This window comes from Podarcis pityusensis (genome assembly GCF_964106645.2).
Source record: "Podarcis pityusensis genome assembly, chromosome: 10".
NCBI classification, from domain to species: Eukaryota; Metazoa; Chordata; class Lepidosauria; order Squamata; family Lacertidae; genus Podarcis; species Podarcis pityusensis.
In genome coordinates this window covers 20117714-20141408 of record NC_138035.1, presented here as the reverse complement: position 1 = coordinate 20141408, position 23695 = coordinate 20117714, and the positions used below count along the sequence as shown (strand labels likewise).

Sequence of the window (23695 nt, the reverse complement as noted above, 5' to 3'; positions counted from 1 at the left end):
CAAACTGAATTTAAGGTCAGAAAAATGAAAAATGCAGGAGAAACTGAACTTGACAGCTTAGCCCGTCCCTACCTTGTGAAATTGACTTTGATAGGGAAGGATTGTTTATGATCAGGCTCAGCTCTATATTTCATCCTGAACACAACTGTGAGAGTCATGCAATAAATGAGCACATCCTCTCCAACTTTCCTCTGATTAAAATAGGGACACTCTATTCTACATCAGTGTCTGTCCCTCCCCGCCAAACCCCTCTATATACAGTGGTACCTTGGGTTACAGACACTTCAAGTTACAGACGCTTCAAGTTACAGACTCCGCTAACCCAGAAATAGTACCTCGGGTGAAGAACTTTGCTTCAGGATGAGAACAGAAATCGCGCCGCGGCAGCGGGAGGCCCCATTAGCTAAAGTGGTACCTCAGGTTAAGAACAGTTTCAGATTAAGAACAGACCTCCGGAACGAATTAAGTTCTTAACCCGAGGTACCACTGTACTTGGACTGCTAATAGAATATGGGCAAAGACTGGGTCTGGCTGAGATGCCCCAACAGCTGTTGCCAAGAGGAGTATGTAACAATACCGTACCAGCAACTGTCTTGGTTATATGCAGGAGCCTTAGGTGATATATGGTAAAACTGCAAGGCATCAGAGGAGGCACCCGTGCCAGATGTTTACAAGGTGGCACTTTGGCACCAGCAACGTAGTCTCCATGGTCAGCAGCTATAAGCTCCCTTTTACACCTGCGTAAGCTGGGCTCTCTTAGGCCCCTCCTGCCGCCACCATCACCATACTCTGATGTGTGAGCGGTACTGGCTGGCAGAGCTGAGGAGTGCAGCAGCAGCAGCAACTGGTGCTCCTCCTCTTCCTCCTCCTCCTCCCCTTGCTGCAGGTCCCACTGTGCTACCATGAAGGGCCAGGCTGCCTCCTCCCCCTCCCCCCTGGCCCCACCCTTCCTCGCTCCCTTTCCCTGCTTGCAGAATTCAGGATTCTGCGTGACATAAGGAGAAGCTGTGATGGCTTAAGGGTTTTCATGATGGTCCCACCATTTTCAGAGCAGTTGGAGACTATGCGAACATGGATCCAGAAGCAGTTGCTTGTCTGAAAACTGTAAGAGAAAGGAGCTGCCTTTTTTTTTGCTTTGTTTCTCCTGAGCCTAAAAAAGCTATTTTTAAAGTACCAATAACCTTGAAGCTAACTAGTTCCCCTCTTTGTGAAAGCATGAAATTTTGACTTGAGGTGCTAGTTTGAAAAATAATGCTCTATCTGTTCTCCAGGGGATTTGTATTCAAGCCTATCTTTGTTAGGATCAAGCAGATTTATTTCATTATCCAGGCAGTCTGCTGGAAAGGCCACAAGCCTGATTAACCCCAACCCTTTGCCTATCTTTCTTCTAGACACACTTATTTATTGTCCTCACATAAGATCAGTCTGACCTCACCAACTAGCCTCAGCCCTGCAGTAATAGTGTTTTTGCTCTGATATGGACCAAATTATGCAAAATGAATAGGGAGAACTGTACAAAGAGAGAAGAGCAATTCCTATCAAAGCCTCTTTCAACTGCACAGAGCGATCTTCTCCCTATTTCTTCTAATGTCTGGGCACAATAAATGGAGGTATTGCATTGCTGTAACTATTCAGCTCCACAGGACAGGTGCAAAGAGTCCAAGGAAGCTTTCTCTTTGGAGGGCAGCAGCTGCCTTTCGGTTGAATGGGTCTCCGATTAGATTTACAGCTAGGAAGGATTTTTCTCACAGTTGACTGCTTTCCTCCATTTTCCTCTGTATTCTTCAGCTTGGCTCATACCTCGTTTCTGTTCCCTAGTTGGGATTCCCCAGAGCTACTTCCAGGGCTGATTTTAGGGAGATTTTCTGGGGGAAAACAATATGCCCTCAGCCAACCCCCTCCTCCTCTCTTGGAAACCACCGTCCACTTCCTTGCCCTCGCCCTCTGTGCCCAATCGACACAATCTACATGCAGGCGCAATCTCAGATTGCTTGGGAAGGACCCAGGAGAGGAGAGGCCATAGACAGCTGTGGGAAGACCTTCAGTCTTCACAAATGGCCTCATAGGGGCAAGACCAGCCGAAAAAGAGTTGCTGTCCTCCTCAGGCCTCCTGTGCAGACCATGTTTTTCTAATGAAGAGTTAACTTCATCTACTTTGTGTGATTTACTGCTGGCTCGCTCATGACACCCTGACTGCTTTCCTAACCAAAATGTACTTGTGGAACATTTTGGTTTCAGTTTGGAGACACTGTCAGACAATGGCCACCTTGCATCTGCTTTACTATCACTAATCTCTTTATGAGTTTTGGAGGTGTTGGGGTGGGGAGGGCAAAACTCAGGAGCTGAATATCTAGTTAGCCTGCTGAATGTCCCTAGTTCATTTTCTGGCACCCCAATCAAAATAGCCCCTGCTGCAGGTATGAAGGAGAAATATGGTTCAGTTCGTCAAGTTAAGCCAAATTAACCAGAAGTAACATAACCCCCTGGCTAAATTTGGCATAAACAAAGCACTGATTGGAATCTGGTTTTGTATCAACAGTCTCTCTCTCTCTACAACCACCACCTCACATATGAATGCAAGATGCAGCATTTGAGGAAATATATGGATCTTGACACTATTGTGTTTGGAATTCGTCTCTCCCCTTGGCTGGTGAAAGGTAAATCAAAGTTAAGCAGAATTGTATTAAATTATTCTCTCAGCAGGATGTAGATGATGGAGTCAAGATGAAGGTGTCTAAATTTCGGGACCGTGCCTATGTAACAGTTATAAAGTCTTCATTCTTTTCCTTGGATTGCCTGACGTTGTACCCTAAAATGTGTAAAGGTGACCTAAACCTAGAATTTCCCTGAAATATTCTCAAAGTCAGATTTGTAATGGAAATGGAACGTAATACAAATGGTGATGTAAAAAAAAGAGAGGGAAGATTACTTTTAACTAGGGTTGGGGGATTTTTTTCAGCTTGAGGGCAACATTCTGGGGGCCACAAAGCAGTGGTGGTGGTGGGATAGAGGCAAAAGTGGGTAGAACAGCAGATTCAGCCTACATTGCAGCCACACAGAAGTCAGAGATGCTTACATCCTTTCTTTACATCCCCACTCCATCTAGATGAGCAAGAAGCATGATCAGAGTTCAAGAACAAATTCCAGCCACGCAAAAATGCTCAAGGGCAGCACATAGCAGGGTTCATGAGGCGTGTGGCCCACCGAGTGGGTGTGGCCTGGGAAGAGTCCTGAGGACCAGATAGACAGGCTTGAAGGGCTGCATTTGGCCCCAAGGCCTGAGGTTCCCCACCCCTCTTGGAGTAACTGGATGTAAGAAGGGGTTGATTTCCTTCTTAAGCACAAATCACCCCATGGATGAGCTAATCACAGGTGCAGGGTCAGTCAATCTGGTTGTTATGGTAATGGCCCAGTGCCCCGACTATATCTGTGATTAATGTATGCCAGTTTCCAGGAGTCTGCAGTTGTCTATCTGTTAGTCCGTGTTACTTATCCGATATTGCGTCTTGAATTGCTGAACATATTTAGAGTAATATTTGTATATATCTGTATAAATCTGCATCTGCAGAAGCCTACAAGCTATATATATATATATATATATATATATATATATATATGAGATGAATGCAGGGTCTGCATTGGTTCATGTGTGGAGAGGCTGTCCTTGAGGTATTGAAATCATGAGCCCCATAAGGCTTTATAGGTTAAAACCAGCACCTTGAGTCACAGAATCATAGACTTGTAGAGTTATAAGGTGCCCCGAGGGTCATCTAGTCCAACCTCCTGCAATGCAGAAATCTCAACTAAAGCATCCATGACAGATGGCCACCCAACCTCTGCTTAAAAACCCCCAAGGAAGGGGAGTCCACCACCTTTCATGAAAGTCTGATCTACTGTCGAACAGAAACTATTGCGAAGCCAGTACAGTCATGCCAGAATTGGTGTTCTATGTTCAGACTACCTTGTCTTGGTCAACAATTTGTCCAGTTGCAGTATCTGAACTGTCTTCAGATACAGCCCAACACAGAGGTTATCTGAGTGTGGGCAACAGAAGCTGTCCTATCCAGATAGGGGTACTGAAGCTGATGGATTGCACTCTGTGTTGCAGAGGCCACTTGGGCCTCAAGCAACAATAATGGATTGAGAACTACCCACAAGCCATGTACCTTCCCCTTCAGGTGGAGGTCAACCCCATCTAGAAGAGGTTGACCCCACCTATGCAATCAAAGAAACCACTCACTAACAGTGCCTCATTCTTATGTGGGTCGAGCTTCAGTTTACTGGCTCTCCTCTAGTCCATTGCTGAGAGAAGACATTGATCTAGCACATCCACTGCCTCACCTGCAGATGTGAAGAAGAATTAGAGCTGTGTGTCATCAGCATATTGCTGACAGCATACTCCAAAACTCCAGATGCTGCTGCTCAGCAGTTTCATGTGGATGCTTTAACCAAATGTGTGTATACCTGGCCATACTGAGTTAATTTATTGGCCCATCTGCCTCCATTCCTGTAGCTAGCAGGTTGTGGTTTTCCAAGGTCTCAAACAGACATCTTTCCTGGTCCTGCCACTTTTAAACACCGAGGCAAGGATTTTTAAAGGAAAAGGAAAAAAGCTTCCAAAATCTGAGATCCTCTGGATAAGGAATTCTGTCTTTGATTTACTAAATTCGATGTGTGCACAGTACAAACATGGAAGTACAAAATATATAGGCTGAGCATCATTTCCTCCAACAACAAATGAATTTTCGTTGAGTTCTGGGCCATTCAGAGTATATGAGCCAAGCCTGATGAAGGTTAAGAAATGATGTCTATCAGCCTGCAACAGAGTGCAATCAGTAGCCTAAAGGTCAGACATTCATAACACATACAATCCCCTGAGCCACTTAATCCTCCAAGAAGGAAGGGCTTTCTATTGGATAACGGAAGGTCTTTGCCAAAATCAGAAAGAAGCTTAAAGAATAGCTTTGAGGATATGAAGAGGGATGATAGATGATGAGGATAAAATGTGTCTGAGAAGGTCTGAGTCTAAAGAGCCATGCTACATTATCAGCACATGTTTATCTGAACTTTCTAGGCTGCAAAAGCTAGTGTAAGGTAATGGCTGAAAGTTGTTGTTCTAACAACAAATCTTAAGATCAATTCTCACTCTCACTGTGAACTCACACAATAACCTTATTATTTCGTACCAACCACTGTATCTGCAATAACAGATGGGTAGCCGTGTTGGTCTGCCATAGTCGAAATAAAAAAATTCCTTCCTGTAGCACCTTAAAGACCAACTAAGTTAGTTCTTGGTATAAGCTTTCGTGTATCTGCAATAAGTGTACAATAATATTGATCTGCCTAAAGGGTTGTAAATATTTCAGAGACATTATTATCACTGTAATATCACAATCAATGGGAAGCTCTTTGAAAGCTGAGAAAGAACCCTAGAAACCTAAAAGTCAATTTGTTCCAATATGAATCTGCTGCACAACTGAACTCGTTGAAGTTGAGTTCAGTTGCAGTTGTCTGCAAAGGTCAGGTGTCTAGCTACCAGTGAGAGGGCATTTTCTGGGGTTGTATTCCAACTATGGAACTCCCTCCCCAAAGAGATCTGCCTGACACTTTCATTATGATCCTTTAGGCTGGGAATGAGGACCTGAGGCCCTCCAGACGACATTGGGCTTTCATGAGCCCCAGGTAGCATGGGCAGAAGTCAGGGATGATGGGAGTCAGATTCTAAAAACATCTTGATGGCCACAGGTCCCCCATTCTTGCTCTAGATGCCAGGCAAAGTCTGTCCTGTTCAGCAGAGCTTCTGGAAGTTCATGGCTGCTGCTTTCATTGTTATTTATTACACTACGCTTCCAGATTTGATGTCCTTGTTTCCCTGGTTTGCTCTGTGGTTTGGGCTTAGTGTTTCTGCTGGATTTCTTAATTGCTGCTTTTAAGAATAAATAAATGCTTTTATCCTGCTTTTTGCTTTTATTTTGCAATGGTTGTTTGGTTTTTTATGAAAATGTGTTTATGCTCTTTTGCTGAACCTCCTTGAAAGGCATGTGTTTGACAGAAAGGGAGCACATAAAGCCCATAAATAGACAGATAGCATTTCCATACTGTCCAACAACAAATACATCATGCTGAGTTTGCTGGTGGCGTGTCTCTGCACCTGAGTCACTGCTGTGGTGAAATGGCTCGTTATTTGTTTGTTTTGCTCCAATGAAGTCTCCACTCAACACCAAGGAAAGTGGCAATACAATTTGCCCTTACCTGTTGGATTGTTCCCTTTGTAGTGAAGAAGAAGTACAGCATATATCCTGGGATCAAGACCATAGATGACAAAGCCATGGTCCAGCCAATCCCTTGGCCCCAAGCAGGATAAACGTATTTCCCTAGACTTAGGGGAGTCATTTCAAACACACTGAAGAAGAAAACGCCCTGAACAAAGAGAAGAAGAAAATGTTGCAGCTCAGCAACGGCACGGAAAGCAACAGATTTGTTTGAGGATGCTGACCTTTCTTCTAGACCAGACCATGCCAACCTGCTGTCCTCCTGATGTTTTGAACTACAACTGTCATCAGAGGTAGTCCAAAATGTCTAAAGGGCACCTACGTAGCAAAACTGGTCTAGACTCTCCATAGATGACTTCTCCACTGCTCTCAGCCCAGGGAGCTTCTCTTAACACGCCCTAGGGGTGGTTGTGTAGTAGCACCCATCCAATCTCCTTTCAGTGTAACTTGTGCAGTTCATTAAACAAGTTCACAGAGGATAGGAAAATTAGTAGTCACATTTCAGATGTAGACAAAGGAACAACTAGCTCTATCTAAAGGCTAAGGCCCCCTTCCCACACCCCATAGTTCCTAGCCGGTTCAATCACTGCTGCAGCTGTTGTTGTTTTAAAAGGAAACACAAACGAAGGACTAATGACACTGGCACTTACCATCTTGTCTAGTTTGGCCCTTTAAAAAGAGACCACAGACCTGGAAATGAGATTCTTAGGTTTGACCATCTTACCAAGCAGACAAGTGGAGTGAAGAAGGCCCAGCAGATCTTCCACCATGCACAGGGCTTATAACCAATCATCTCTTCAATGTTACCGTAAAATCTATTCACACCTGAAATCAGAAATATCTGTTAAGCGGATGGAAGGAGAGGTGTACTTTGGATTCAGATGAATCCCTAAGGTGATTGTTGCCACTTTTGGTGGTACAGAAATTGCGTGAGCAGACAGACAGTCAGGCAAACAAGCTGGCCCAGCACAAAGTGCCATGGAAACCCAATTCTGACCCTGATGGAGTTTGCAAAGAGGGGCCAACTTACTTACCATAACACCAAGAGATGGAGATGGTCTCGAAGAAGACAAGGAAGAGCAGGCACATGCCACTGGCTGAGTAATAATCAAACAGCTTGAAAACATAGATGCCACCCTGTGGGGACACAATATGAGCCCTTAATGCACTTAGAGAGCAAGCAAAGCAAATGAAATTATAAGAATTTCATTTGAAGGGAGGTTTTTGCCTGGAGCTTCGCAATACTGTCTCATGTGCAGGTTTGACAGTTAAGAACAACATTGCAGGACAGAAGTTGTGCATGTTTTTCTTTCATTTCTTTAAAAATGGAAATACTAGGCTTGTATTGCAAAATAGGAGAGCAATTAGGGCTTGGACGTCACCATGTGAGAAGGATGCCCCCAACATTGACTCCCTTGCCATGATCTTAATGAAAACCCATCCCCAAGCTTCTAATTTATTATTATTATTATTATTATTATTATTATTATTATTATTACTAAAATTTGCATACTGCCCTACACCCGCAGAAGCATGCTATGGGGAAGAAAGGGTGGAATCCCTCACTCCTTCTATGGCATGGTCTTGATCCTTGATGTGGGCTCTCCCTAGACATGCCATTTTGTCTGGAAAAAATGAAACCCATGCAATGCAACCACACATTTCTGGTATCTTCCAGTTTTATTCCAGTCATCATGGATTTCCACAAAGACCTCTGGGATGGTAGCTTGACCAGGGTAGTGAGATTATAGGGCTGCCCACTAGCCCGAAGAAAAGGCCCATGTCTACTCTTTTACAGACATCGGCTATGGACTTCTCTTTTCCAGCTTTTTCTACATGATTACAGTATTTACTGGGATGGAGAGCTAGATACCCACTCTTTTTGCAGGGTCTTTGGCTCAACCCCTTAACCCTCCTTTCCAATTGTAGCTTTATATGTTGCTGTAACTGCAGTTGTCCCAATCAAGAATCAGTGTGGTTAAGAGTGGTAGACTCGTAATCTGGTGAACCGGGTTTGTGTCTCCGCTCCTCCACATGCAGCTGCTGAGTGACCTTGGGCTAGTCACACTTCTCTGAAGTCTCTCAGCCCCACTCACCTCACAGAGTGTTTGTTGTGGGGGAGGAAGGGAAAGGAGAATGTTAGCTGCTTTGAGACTCCTTTGGATAGTGATAAAGCGGGATATCAAATCCAAACTCCTCCTCCTCCTCCTCCTCTTCTTCTTCTTCTTCTTCTTCTTCTTCTTCTTCTTCTTCTTCTTCTTCTTCTTCTCCTTCTGACCTTTGACTTTCTCTTCCTCTCTGTTTTCTCCACTGCACTGTACTGGGAGGCCTCCCATGAGTAACTTTGAAGCAAGCGGGAGACCAACCTAACCCTGCCATTTACCAAAGAAAGGATACCAGCAGGGAGCTTCATCTCCTTCTCCCTGCCAGAAAGAGCACTGTGCTCTGTCTGCCTGGTGCTGTGGGACCCTATGTAGAAGCAATGATGAAAGCACACTCTGTCCCCATCCAAGAGTCAAAGAACAGGAGCCACCAGATGCTATTCAAGCAAAAGCTCCAGAACAGAAGGATCACCCTGACTTGAAATGGATAACAGCTGCCTACTTAGAGCTCCCTACTTTGTTTGGGCCTTGAATAACAGATCTGTCATAAAAAAAAAAAGACTTAGAATACTGGATCCACACCTGAATAAGCACTGAAACTAAGAGATCATCAGCATCTAATAGTAAAAGGGTATGCACCATTTTTAATACCTGGGTGATGTTGGAGAATCCAATGAGGTAAGAGATGAAACACACCACTGCAATAAAGATTTTCTTCCTAGCTCTCAGCACATGTGGAAACTCATCCATCAGGGCTGTGATGAAGCCTTCCACTGTGCAAAACTGCAGGAAGAAATTAATAGGAATACATCAGGAACCTCCTTGTTGAATCTGTATCTCCTTAGCTTTTCACATTGGCCTTTGAATCCACACAGTAGCTTGGTTCAGACATAACATCAAACCATGGTTTGATGCTATTAGAAAGAATGTTCAAAGGGCCACAAATTTGTATGCTCCCCTTCCTTTCTCCTTCCATTACATGTTCATGGCAATTCCCTTCCTTGCTTCCTGGTTTAAGGCAAACCATTGTTACACACCCAGGGCAGAGAGGGAGGGGGTTATTGTTTGGTGGGGTATTTTTATTCTTGTTTTTATTGCCTATTTTGTGTTTATATCTTGTATTTTTATGTTGTGAACCACCGTGAGATCTACAAATGAAGGGTGGTATACAAATTTAATTTAAAAAATAGCAAACTATAATTTGAATGAGGAGAACTTAGGAAACCTGCATTTTATTTTTATTTACTTATATGGAGATTTCTACCCTACACTTCTAGCATCTTTGCGCCACTCAGGGCAAGCCTATAAGATTTTTAAAATCACATTGTCTTAAAATATATAAAAAATATATTATAATTACAATAATTTTTAAATAGGTAAAGGTAAAGGGGCCCCTGACCATTAGGTCCAGTCGTGGTCGACTGGGGTTGCGGCGCTCATCTCACTTTATTGGCCGAGGGAGCTGGTGTACAGCTTCCGGGTCATGTGGCCAGCATGACTAAGCCGCTTCTGGCAAACCAGAGCAGCGCACGGAAATGTCGTTTACCTTCCTGCCGGAGCGGTACCTATTTATCTACTTGCACTTTGACATGCTTTCAAACTGCTAGGTTGGCAGGAGCAGGGACCAAGCAACGGGCGCTCACTCCGTCGCGGGGATTCGAACCGCCGACCTCCTGATCGGCAAATCCTAGGCTCTGTGGTTTAACCCACAGCGCCACTCGCGTCCCTCAATTTTTAAATACACAACACTAAAAAAAGACAGTGGTGATATCCAATGTTAGTCGTGCACAGAGCAGACCCATTGAACTCAATGGGCTTAAGTAACTTAATTGAGTTCAGCAGGTCTGCTCTAACTTGGGGTTCATCCACACTGTCACATGATTTCTAGTCACAGGCCCAAGAAGTTTTAGTTTTGTCCCACCACTTTCTCTGGGAAAATCTACTTTTACTGCCGAATTGGAACAAAATGTCTGTGAGATAAATTAGCCTCATATAGCCAACATGCTTAAGTCTAATTGAAGCATGGAGGGGTTAAGACCACAGAGTAAACTGTCCTGCCATGCTTAGCTAGGTCACTTCCCCTCACCGTGGGAGGAAGGCTTACCAAACACTTTGTTCTCTCCGGTTCCACCATTACCAGTAAGGAAATCTAAGATGGATGCTCCAAGCTTAGACCGTATGGCTTAAGCAAGTCATTTTTGTGTTTCTATACAAATAATGTAAAAAAATTTACCATTTTGGAATCTAAGTTATACTGCCTGTCTTTTCTTGCTGCTGTATGGAAAAGCACATGAATCTGACATTTGAACAGTTTGTAAGTAAACCATTTTTAACCTACAAAATGTGTGTGGGGTTTTCTGTGTTAAAAGAAGTAATTTAAACTAGGATATTTTAAAGGTCTAACCACCTATATTTCCATGCTTACTTTGTTGCATGTTTTGTAATTTTAAATCTCTGCTGGGGCTCTGACACCAAAGAGTACTTGTCCCAAAACTGAGCCTAGACATCCAGGAAATTCTCCTTTTATTTTACCTACATTTCCCCTTTTATCAAACACACCAACATCAATCTGCAGAAAAAGTTCCTTCTGATTCAGCAGTACATAGCAGATTTTCCCAGGGAATGCAATGGAACAAAACTAAAATCTCTCAGATTTTCAGTCATGGAATAAACAGAAGTCTGAATGAACCCTTAGTTGGATATCAACCAATAAAGGCAAAGCACACAGGTAAAATATGACAGAATAAAAATGTATTTCTCAACTGGTGAAAGACAACCAGAGGAGAGACCATCCATACTTCACAGGGCACTGTATTGGGGCAGACACTGAGAAGGCCCTGTTGGTTGTTGCAACCAACTGTGCCTTCAACTTCCATAGGACACAGAGAAGGGTCTCTCCATTTAAACTGAGGATTTGCTCATATGGTGTATCTGTTTTACCAACAACAGATGTGCAATCCACAGAGAGGATGGCATTAATTTCATTTCGCTACCATGCTTGTTATAGGAACAAATAATTTTTGCAACAATGCTTCATTTGCCCCCACCCGTTGTTTGATTGGCAAGCTGTTTGTCGGAGGAACCCCCCCCCCCAAATTCTTAACCCGAAAGGCTTCAGGGGTAAGCCTTTGTCATGACATATGTAATACTAATGGGCCTGGTTGAGAGGGGGCAACTCCAGACGGCTCTCAGATGTCACTCTTCAAAAGGACTCTTGAACGCCGCAACCCTGTGGGCCACTTCTGTGTGCAAACTGATTAAGAAGCAACACGAAAAGTCATTAATTTTAGAAGTGTTTGAGAGCTTAGCGAGAGCTGTCACTTTAAAAGAATCCAAGAGGCACCTTGGGGAAACAAGCAGCACTCGATAAAATCATGTAAAATTAAATGCTTTAAGAAAAATGGTATTTAGTGGAATAAAAAATATATATAATGAATTAAAGTAGCTGTTCAGTTAGCATTTGCGTCATTTTTAAAAGGTCTCTAAATTATGAACTGGGTCAAATTCAGCTACAACTGCAGCTCCTAGGAGTATTAAATTATAAATAGCCAACACAATATATGGAAAAGAAATGGAGTTTGTGGGAAAGCAAGGACACACACACACACACACACACACACACACACACTCCTCTTAAAAGGCTGGGATACAATATAAAATTGAAAGCCAATCAATTTGTCATGGATTCCATAATAGCTGCTACTATACACACCGCAAAAGCCTACCCCATTTAATCGTTCAAACTGTGCCTGTAAAATTAGAATGTGGAGGAGAAGAGTTGCAAGTTAGCTAAAACAGGTAATTTTCTATGTACAAGGACTCCCCCACTCCTCACAGCAGAACATTTGACAGAAGGAGTTTATCCCCCTGCCTCATCTGCAGTGTGAATTGTACAGCCCAGGAGAAGTTGCATCACATGGTTCTGCTGCATGTGTAGATAGGTTCTGAGATGCAGCTACATTATTATATTTTATATTTCTAGTTGGTGTCTAGGGTTGATTGATTCACAGTTTATACAGGGCGAATAATCTCACCACAAAGCTATGTGAAGCAGTAGCTTGAGGTGGTAGATTCCAAAGGAAGCACCAATTTCATGCCTCCAGCCCTCATCTCTAGAGAACTCAATCTTAGCCTGTCATTGAAAAAAAATGAGTTCCTGTCCAGAGCAAGAATGGAGAGTTATCATACACTTACATTTCAGGTACATAAGCAACTATGAAGGCCTCACTGATTTTGCATTGCTTATTTATTTTATTTGTCATCAAAGCACTGGAGCTCGAATTTCAGGCAAGCAAATTTAGGGGAAAGATCCTAAATATAAGGGTTCAGCAACGTGATGAGATGGCCTGGGAATTAGCAGCAGAAGTACAGAGGTGGACTGTTGCCGATCAAAGATTCATGATAAGGGAGGCAGGTCCTTGGGATCAGAAGCTTGTGGCTTCTGACAGGAAGCCCCTGTGGGCCAAAGGAGCTTGACCCATGCAAAGGGGATGATTCCCCCCCCCCCATATTTTATTCTTCTATTTTCTCATTTTACATAAATTTAAACAGAAAAACAATCTTTACATTGTGTTTTCTTCTTCTTCTTCTTTTTAAATGCTTTTTATTGAGTTTTCATAAGCACAAACAAACAAAATAAAGACTCCAATATTCCACAATCATAGTCTACTTATTTTCTAAACGCTCTTTCGCGTGCGGACTTCCCTCCCTCCCTTCAACAGGTTTTTGTGTTATTCTCTTTTCCCGAAGATTCTTAATTACATTCTATACACATCACAAAATTTATTTTAATCCTACTACAGTCTTTAAACTTCTACAGTTATTACTTATATATTCAACAAATTTACTCCACTCCTTTTTGAACTTTGTTTCCTCTTGGTTCCGAATCCTATGTGTTAGTTTTGCTAATTCTACATATTCAACCATTTTTGTCTGCCACTCCATACATTGTGTTTTCTTCAACTTCCTTCCCTTCCTTTCTGCAATTACTTATTTTATATCTTTTTTTACTATTGCATATCCCGTTTATAACTAATTATTAACTTCCCATTGTATTTTCTTTTAATTATCTCTTGCTACACCAGTTTATGTTGACCCTGCTAAGAAGGGGATGATTATAGAGAAGGGAAGGGAATTAGTACAGCCTGTTGCTACAGAACTTCCACCTGGAAAAACAGTGGTGATGGCCACCAACTTAGATGGCATAAGACAAGTCCATGGAATATAAGGCTATCCTAACTCCAGGATCAGAGGCACCATGCCTCTGTTCAAATAGTTGCAGGAGGGTTCTATTGCACTCATGACCTGCTTGTGGGCTTTAATCTGATCCAGCAGGGCTCTTCTTACTGCACAGCCAAACATGATGTTATTTTTAATGGGTTATCCTTACCTGGCTGTCAAGGCCAAGCATCATTAGCATTGAAAAGAAGAGGATCGACCAGAGTGGAGACATGGGCAGCTGCGTGACGACCTGCGGGTAGGCAAGGAAAGCCAGTCCTGGACCTGTAGCCACCAAGGACGCAATGAATGGTTATGGTTTTATTTTGTGATATGAGTCAGACACAAGTCACAGCAGGGTGAGCACATTAATGCATCTCTTAAGTGTTTACTGAGTTATGGTCAGTTGTACTTTCCACAAGCATTTTCCCTTCTGTCAAAATGTTCAGTGGTGTGAGATGGAATTGTCGCTTGGAGCAGGGATACTGGCAACAACATCTGGAAGTAACAGATCAGATACTTGGGCTTAATCTTAATTTGGGCTCTCTTTAAGATTTGGACTGATGTGATTCAATCTTCGATAAACATTTCATGTTGTAAACCAAGGGTCAGCAACCTTTTTCAGCCGTGGGCCGGTCCACCGTCCCTCAGACCATGTGGCGGGCCGGACTATATTTTGAGGGGGGAAATGAACGAATTCCTATTCCCCACAAATAACCCAGAGATGCATTTTAAATAAAAGGACACAATCTACTCATGTAAAAACCACGCTGATTCCAGGACCGTCCACGGGCCGGATTGAGAAGGCAATTGGACCGCATCCAGCCCAAGGGGCTTAGGTTGCCTACCCCTGTTGTAAACTCTTTGATCGCTGTCAATATTATATTAACCAGGTGTCAAGAAAGCTGACAATACCAATTGTGATTCAATGGCTAAGTAGGGTTCTTGTCAAAGTAGATCTGCTATCTGACAGTATATGAAGAAAAGATGGCCCTTATTGCATCCGTCTCAGTGGCAGGCAAATGGAGGAGCCCTTTTTTTAATAACATCTTTGTAATTTGCTATGGGATCATTTGGTGAAGGGCAAACTGTAAGTACAGATAATAAATAAATGCAAATGCAGCTGCATTTCATTGAAGAAGTTTGTTTTTGCAAGCAAATGATGATAAAAAAAACTCTTGCAGGGATGTGAATCTTGGAGCACCACCAAGATTGTGCCTGATTAACAGATATAAATATTATACAATGAAGTACCTCTGAACATGTGTATTAAGGTGCAAGATGGTCCATGATGGCAAATGGAGCACTGCTTCACCAACCTCAGTCTGCTCTCAACGGACTAGCTGCCTCCATCTCAGTGCCTTCCATCCCATCAGTCCCAATAGGAACCAACAGCCACCACTGATGCCTCATGTGCCTTTCCTTCAGCAAAGAACAACTGCAGCCATTCCCCCACAAAATAGTCCATTTTTTTATAGAAATGCCTGAAGTTTAGTTTCCACAGTGCTGCCAAACTTATGTTCCTTGACTGTACCGGCTCACATTCCCTATTGAAGAGATTGTACCTGAGGATGCTAATTCAGCTATTGACTTCTTGGTGATGTGGGCCATGAAGCCGACGATGGAGAAAATAACAAATCCTGCAAATATGCTTGTTGAAGAATTTATGCCACAAACAATTATGGAGTCTCTGGAGGGGGAGAAGAGAGAGAGAAAAAATATATGTATGTATTTTCTGCATTGCTTTTCAGCCTTAGGGTGGCTTCCAGATTAAAACACAAAAATGCAATAAAAATAATGAGATGAAACCAAGCACAATATAAGTCAAATCGTTAAAACAGCAGCCTGAGGGCATGAGGGCGTGAGGGAAATGGGCCAGTTTACACTGCCACTTCAGCTGGTTAAAATAGATTAAAGGCATGATGGAATAGAAAAATCTGAGGTGCTCCTAAAACATAAAAGAGAGGGAGCCAACCACTTTCAGGAGGAGGTTCTACAATCTAGGTACCTCTAGTAGGAATATCCACTCTCATGTCTTCACCAAATGGTGGAACTGTAGATAATGTTAGCATGCAGGCAGCCATGCACAGGAGGTGGTGGTCTGTTAGATCCCAAACTATGTAGGTCAAAAGCAGAAACTTGAATTTGGCCCAGTAGCATATCAGAATGCAGAGCAGGTTGTGAGAGGACTGGTGAAGAAGGACCTACAAAGCCCAATAAACAGTCTGAGGCCAACCAATCAGAGAGCCCAGCTCAAACTGCTCTGTTCCATCACAACCTCTGAAGTAGACGAGGAGCTAGAAGTATTACGTTTCCTGCCTATGTAGCACAATAAGGCAGCAAAGGTGCAGACAGAGAGGTGATCTCAGCCATGGAACATCAACTTTGGAGTGTCCTTCAATACATCAAGGCATTTTTTCTAATGAAAAAAATATGTTGCCTTTTACTGGTCTGGGACAGAGAGGATGGTTTTCATTGTTCTAGGGCATTCTGTTTCCATAAATGCTATCTATCTATCTATCTATCTATCTATCTATCTATCTATCTATCTATCTATTTTAGTTCCAGTAATTTTTATCCCACTTTTCTGAGTTTACAAGCCAAGTGACTCTCAGATATAAAAATCATGAATCAATAAAGTCATAAACTGAACAATTATTACAGCAATACTGTCATACATTTTAAAACTTGCTGGAATAACAACAACAACAACAACAACAACAACAACAACTAATAATAATAATAATAATAATAATAATAATAATAATAATAGCAGCCACTACTGCAAAGACCCTGTCATGGGACTCACCATTTGAATACCCTGAAAGTTATCTGCCCCAGTACTTTGGAACATGATGAAATATAGAACAAAGGGATGAATGAATAAATGAGTTCAAAAGCAGAAATTATAACAAAAGAGCATTACACAAAGAAGACAGAGTGAGATGGCAGAACAAATGAGAGCAAAGAGGAAGGCCCAGTTTGGTGTTTATGCAGCAGCTTGATTGCCACCACAAATTGTTTCTTCATGGATGGACTGCCTGAAATTCAGCTTGAGGTTTCTAAGCAAGGCCTGGGTTTCTTGTTAATGGGTTAAGAAGAGAAAACTGGGTTGAAGAGGTTTTCCGTGTGAATGTTTGAGACCTCTTCAGCCTCTCCTGGGAAACATATTACCTATGAATAAGCAGAGGGCAGGCCAAACCCATATCTGAAGGAACATCTGATGCTCAGTAGCCCTGAGAAAGGTTCCTCATAATGGAAAGATTGTGTCAGGGAAAAACTTAAGTGTTTGGGAGTGACTGGCACAGAGAAAACAGGACCAGATAGAAATTGTTATACAACTTTTGCTAATGAACCAAGAATGGTGATAGTGATGGATTTTAAAACACTCACAGATATGTGAATGTTCTCATATAGCAGTCTGCTGCCCGTGTTGGGAAGATTGTGTGCTGCTGAACGATCATCAGTCAGGAAATACAGTCAGGGGGAAATAAACCTTGGTTCAAATCTCACCTCAACCATGAGATGGCTAGGGTGGCCTTGACTAAACTACTTTCTTTTACCCTCACCCTGCCTCATCTGCAATATGGGATTAAAAACAACAGCTGGGATTGCAATGAATGAATTCACGTGAAGTGCTTTCCACATCTGCAAATGTGATATTAAACGCTTCTGAAAAAGCATTATTGGAATTATTATTGAACATAAATGTATACATGACAAACCTGTAAACGTTGTTGTGAAATGTGTTATAGCTTCCCAAGGCAATCAGAGACCCCAACCCCAGACCATAGGAAAAAAAGATCTGCGTGGCTGCATCCATCCAGACCTACAAAAGGAAGAAGATGGTTTAAAATCCTATAAGAGGAACATCGTCTAGAAAGGGATTAGATGTACCATTGCCTAGAACCTTGGAGAGTCCCTGCCTGTCAGTGTGTAGATAGTACCACGGTAAAGGTAAAGGTAAAGGGACCCCTGACCATTAGGTCCAGTTGTGGCCGACTCTGGGGTTGCGGCACTCATCTCGCTTTATTGACTGAGGGAGCCGGCGTATGGCTTCCGGGTCATGTGGACAGCATGATTAAGCCGCTTCTGGCGAACCAGAGCAGCGCACGGAAATGCCGTTTTACCTTCCCGCCGCAGCGGTACCTATTTATCTACTTGCACTTTGACGTGCTTTCGAACTGCTAGGTTGGCAGGAGCTGGGACTAAGCAACAGGAGCTCACCCCGTCGCAGGGATTCGAACCGCCGACCTTCTGATTGGCAAGTCCTAGGCTCTGTGGTTTAACCCACAGCGCCACCCGCGTCCCAATGGTAGGGAACATCTAATGAAGCTGTACATTGGGAAACAGACAAAATAAATTACTCATTCACAAAGCATGGAGTTAGACTATGCAACTGGCTCCCATGGGATGGCCACCAACTTGGAGCACTGGAACAATTTCATGGAGGAGAAGCTACTAGCCTGGATGACTATATTCCGCCTCCACAGTTGAAGGCAAAATGCTTCTAAATACCAGTTTCTGGAAACTGCGGAAAGCGACAATGATCTTGTGTTTCGTTCCTGCTTGTGGGTTACCCATAGGCACCTGGTTGGGCCACTGTGAAAACAGGATGCTGAATCCAGCAAGCTCATCTCATGTTCTTAGGCAGAGAAACGGTTTAACACTTGGGTGGGAGATTCCCATAGTGTTATGTACCTGATATTTTTAATAGGAGATGCCAGCAGGGCAGGGATTGGCCCTTAGACCTTCTTCATGAGAAGCACATGTTCTACCACTGCACTGCGTTCCTTCCCACATAAGAAGAGCTCTGTGGGACTGGCCCAAAGATCTACATTTTGTTTCCGACAGGAGCTAAACGGAAGCCTCTGGTGAGCTCTCAAGCAGGGTATGAAGGCAACCACCGTCCCTTGTTAATGGATTGTCTGTTTTGTGATGTTGGGGTGGAGCAGCTGGCCTGCGGCAACATCTTCAGCATTCTCCACATGACAGATATCAAGCAAGAAGTGGTCCTGTGTCATGATGCACCAGGGCATTTATAAGACATTCTTTGGGAAGCGTTGATCTAAATGATTCAATTCCTATTTCCATTTTAGATTCTAGGAACTTGCCGGGAGAACAGGCTGTTTATTGTCTGCAGTGGTAATTAGTTCCCCTGTCGCACGGATCAGATGAAAATACAAACCTCAGACTTGGAGAGTTTGCTGAAATCGGGCGTGATGTAAAAGAGGATTCCCTCCTTGGCTCCTGGCAAGGTGACTCCACGGAAGAACAGGATAAAGAGCATGAAGTAAGGGTACGTGGCGGAGAAGTAGACAACCTACAGGCAAGAAGAACAGACAGAAAGGTTTTGGAAGCTGCTGTTAAATGTTAAAATTGAATCTAGTTTACCCGCACCACACTCCAAAAAGGTATCTCAAAATTAGGATGGGGGAAGAAATATGCAGATGTCAGATTCTAAAGCAGATTCAGTTGTTAGTAATTATGGGATGCAAACTGCCTGCTAACATACAGTGGCAGTTGAATATTTGACAGTATTCAATATGCAGTGTTCAGCATGTGATAATACCTAACAGCTGACCTGCAGTAACAATAAGTATTTGACAACATCTGATATATAGCAATATTTGAATTTTGTGAGAGAGCAGATTTACTAACACCTATTTAAGGTAGAAACCTTCATTATAGGCACTCAGGCAAAATAAAAAAAATGAAAAAACCCTGGAGGACATTTCAGTTTCAAGATAAACAAATGAAAGCAGCAATCAAAGGTAGTATTGGATAACACAATGAGCATGAAGTACCTTTCCGGTCCACTCAACACCTTTCCATATGGAGAAATAGACCAGAACCCAGGCCAACGCCAGAGTGCCAGCCAAAGGCCAGCGGATATTACCCGGTTCCCCCAGGCCTCCGGACATCTGGTGCATATTTCTCCTGCAAGAAAACAGGGAGAAAATAAGAACAACTGAGATCCATAGAGACTGAATGACTAGATTCTCCAGAGGCTGAGAGTCATTTGCAATGGTGACTGATGTCCATTGGGGCTGGTGGGTAGGGCAGCTAATGGTAAATGAAGCCGACTGTGGGTAGAGTCAGGGGCAACAGCAGGCTGAGCTAACCCAAGACAAACTGGCATGCTTTCTTTTTAAGGGGAGAGGGAAAACAATTCAGTGGGTCTAGTTTCACATGTACCCGACTGTCAGATGGGATGCCAAGAGGTATGAAGGGGAGAACATGAACACTTGGACGCTGTCTGGGCAAAAGTGACAGCAGCCTTTAGGATTCATTTAGGGGTCCAGTGAAAGATCTCCCCCCCCCCCCGGTCCAGAAGAGAACAAGGGGAGCACAGAAAGACAGCCTCTCAGTCCCAGACAATGTTGGATGCTGCTGCTTAACTTAGTTCCATTTCAATCCAGTTTCAGGTCTGGTTTGGAGACTTGGTTTGGAGAAGCCAGTCTAGGGAAGGGGTGCTGGTTCTCTTTTGCCCTTCACTTAGCCAGTCAAGTAAAAGAAAAAATCAAAGATGGAACTTCATGCTATACAGGCAGTGCAATGGAGCAGATGCCCAAGAGGACTCTGCCCTGAGCTTGTCCATTGTGGAGGTATGTTGGCAGGAAGCTTGCTGGTCCCCATCAACCCAAATTGAGGGAGGGGTAAAACTGTGAGATCTGTCCCACCTGCACTTGCTGGCCAGGGATGAGGAGCAAGACCATGCCTTGCTCCTGGTGGGGGTTCTATCCTGCTCAGGCAGAGGTTAGCTCAGGACAACACCAAACCTTCTCCAAAGCAGAGGTTGGGGAGGGGAAGGAGAACACCAACCAAATATTAAGAACAACAACAAGAATGTCTATATTCAGCGTTCTGATGCTCTCCTCCTTTTTTGCAACACAAATACTGTGTTTATATATGAGCGATGTAAGGGCAGGTGCTGTAACCTTCCTACACTTTGACTTCACCCCTGAAGGCGGACTCTCCCACATTGTCTCCCAAGACAGACAGATGCCAACAACAACAACAACAACAACAACAACAACATAAGGGTACTTCTACAGAAGGTGGATGAGAAAGTCCCACCACCCTTTTCATCCCTCCCTCCCTCCTTCCTTCTCACCCCAGCCCCTGCACTGATGAGATGACCCCAATGATGGCAAAACCTGACTTAGGCTGGGGACGTACTCCCAGAACTCCGTCACAGCGCTGGTCAGGTTGGTGGTGTCATTGAGGGAGTAGTTGGAAAAGCATTGGTCTGTGTTCCAGGCATTTCCACAGCTCTGCCATGGCAGGTCCTGAGTGGGGAAAGGTCAGCAGAGAGGGTGAAGGTCAGCTTCATCTGTTGAATTTCTGCCTGTGGTGCAGCTGTCAGGTGCACAGGAGGCTTGAGGTTGTCAATGGGTGGGCAACCCAATTTCCTGCCGCTTGTGCCAGCAAAATGGTTCAGGTGGGCAAACAGAGGTGCAAGAGATTCTCCCGTAATATAAGCTATTGTACCATTGTAAAACTGTCACTACCCATTCTGGGCTCAGGAGAGGGCAAAGTCCCGATCTAAAGTTCTGTTTTGGAAATCCTCCAAAGCCCTGACAATGTAATCTGTACAAATGACTAGGCGGCATTTAAGTGACAAGAGCAGAAGTTGCAGGTGTCTGGTTTGCTCTGGGGACTATCGACATATGGCTCCAAAGTGGCTCAACAATACAAATATTTTGGCAAGATGTTTCACCGGTGTTTGTGGAACACAGTCAAACAAAAGCCCTAAAGTGGACAGAAGCCCAAGATACACACACAGCCTCTTAGCAGCTGTGTGTCTAAATAAAGTGGAATCCCAGGGCGCAATAAGCACAGATGCTTTGTATGTCTATTGATTGCATGGAGAGTCATCTTTCAAAGGAGCCTTTTACGTTGATCAGAATGGCTTCACTGCCATGAAATGCATTGTGGAGAAAGAACCCAACAAACCCTGGTCATCACCCCCCTGAAATACTTCAGAAATAAGGTGCTAGAAATCAATATGGTTACTGTTTTGCTCTTTCCTGTTTTCTATATGTGCCATATATTTAACACAATGTACACTACAACTAAGTCTTTTGTTTTTAACAGGTCTGTGACTGAATTACAGTGGTACCTCTGGTTACATACTGTATTTTTCGCCCCATAGGGCGCACCTAGGTTTTTTTGGGGGGGGAATAAAGAAAAAAAATTATTCCCCCCCCCCCCAGGCACGGGGCTGGGGCAGGGGAAGCCCGAGCTTCCCCCGACTTCAGCCCCCAGAACAGGCTGCTATCTGCAAGCCTAGAGAGTCTGGCAGGAAGTCACGCTGGTCTCCCCAGGCTTGCGGATATCTGCCCGAAGCCTGGGGTGTGCAGTGCTGCGCTGCGCTCCCTGGGTTTCGGGCTGCAGGCTGCTGTGTGCAAGCCTTGGGAGCCCCGTGGGAACTCCCGCGGGACTCCCAAGGCTTGCGGATAGCTTCCTGAAGCCTGCATTCGCCCCATAGGATGCACACACATTTCCCCGTTCTGGAGATCCGTTCTTAACCTGAAACTGTTCTTAACCTGAAGCACCACTTTAGCTAATGGGGCCTCCAGCTGCCGCCGTACCACTGGAGCACGATTTCTCTTCTCATCCTGAAGCAAAGTTCTTAACCCGAGGTACTATTTCTGGGTTAGCGGAGTCTGTAACCTGAAGCGTATGTAACCTGAAGCGTATTTAACCCGAGGTACCACTGTATAGGGACGTGGGTGGTGCTGTGGGTTAAACCACAGAGCCTAGGACTTGCCGATCAGAAGGTTGGCGGTTTGAATCCCCGCGACGGGGTGAGCTCCCGTTGCTCGGTCCCTGCTCCTGCCAACCTAGCAGTTCGAAAGCACGTCAAAGTGCAAGTAGATAAATAGGTGCCGCTCCAGCGGGAAGCTAAATGGCATTTCCGTGTGCTGCTCTGGTTCACCAGAAGCGGCTTAGTCATGCTGGCCACGTGACCCAGAAGCTGTACGCCAGCTCCCTCAGCCAATAAAGCGAGATGAGCGACGCAAGCCCAGAGTCGGCCACGACTGGACCTAATGGTCAGGGGTCCCTTTACCTTTACCACTGTATAACATTTGCTCTAGCAATTCCTTGTTCCAAACCAGAGAATGATAGCATGGCTAGCAGGGTGGTGGTCATACTCCCAGTATTCCCATCCACTTCACTCCTATCTTCTTGCACTGAGCCAAGAAGCCTCTCTGTGACCAAGAACCCCACAATACCAGGGTTCCAGATCAAACCTCTCTGTCTGCCCCATTCCACACCACACCCATTTTCTCCAGGCAATGCCCTTCACAGCCCCATCTTCCCACACACCCCTTGAGTGTTTTTGCCCATCTGGAATGCATCCTTCAACTCTGATAATGTCCCTTATAATGCCTGGGAGGAGGACAGAGAGTGATGCATGACTGTGGAATAACTAGTGTACTGTGCAAAGGTGGAATTTGCATACATTGCTCCATCCATGTGCTTCACCAGAGAGGATGGCAGAAACTCACCACGGTGAAAGAGTTGAAGAGATAATACAGTGCCCAGGAAATAATGACAATGTAATAGATATTCAGCCAGAACGAGAGAACCACTGCAGCCAGCCCCACTCCTAAGAGACAAGAAATATAGTATATTGAGAAGCTGTCGTGTCAAAGCTGACATGGGTAGGTGTAGGGGTGGGAAAATCTGTCAATTCTGATTTATTTCAGTTTCAATTTTTCCTAGGCTCAAGTTCAGTTCTACATTTCTACATCAAGTTGTGATATTTTTTTAAAAAAAGTTTTCATAAAAATTTGTCTGCGAACCCCCCCAACACATCCATTTTTTGACAAAGCAGTTTCTCCTAATACAATGCATTTTGACATTATTTTCACTAATGTATGCATTTTTACACATTATTCGGCTAGAGAACTGCATTGCAAAATTCAGAGCAGTGCAAATTTCAAAGGATGGCTGCGTTTTGATTCACATATTGTGCTGGAAAGTGTAAATTATGTAGGTTTGCCTTTAAATGTGAACTGAGTTAACTTTCTCTCTCCTCCCCACCCCCCCGTAGGGATGGATGGCAGTGACCTGGAAGACTTGACACTGCAT

General features: G+C 43.9%; 1 protein-coding gene across 1 annotated transcript in view; it reads right to left on the bottom strand.

Annotated features, from left to right (window-relative positions):
• The window catches only part of LOC308457604 (sodium- and chloride-dependent GABA transporter 1-like), a 56763-nt gene that overhangs the window by 6173 nt on the left and 26895 nt on the right, over positions 1-23695 (bottom strand). The window contains exons 4-14 of the mRNA XM_080971622.1: positions 23110-23210; positions 20774-20883; positions 19399-19531; positions 18780-18914; positions 17317-17420; positions 15157-15281; positions 13764-13876; positions 9026-9157; positions 7307-7409; positions 6997-7097; positions 6253-6420 (exon numbers count right to left, since the gene is read on the bottom strand). Coding sequence (XP_080827748.1) covers positions 6253-6420; positions 6997-7097; positions 7307-7409; positions 9026-9157; positions 13764-13876; positions 15157-15281; positions 17317-17420; positions 18780-18914; positions 19399-19531; positions 20774-20883; positions 23110-23210 — 1325 coding nt within the window. The remainder of the gene's footprint in view (positions 1-6252; positions 6421-6996; positions 7098-7306; positions 7410-9025; positions 9158-13763; positions 13877-15156; positions 15282-17316; positions 17421-18779; positions 18915-19398; positions 19532-20773; positions 20884-23109; positions 23211-23695) is intronic.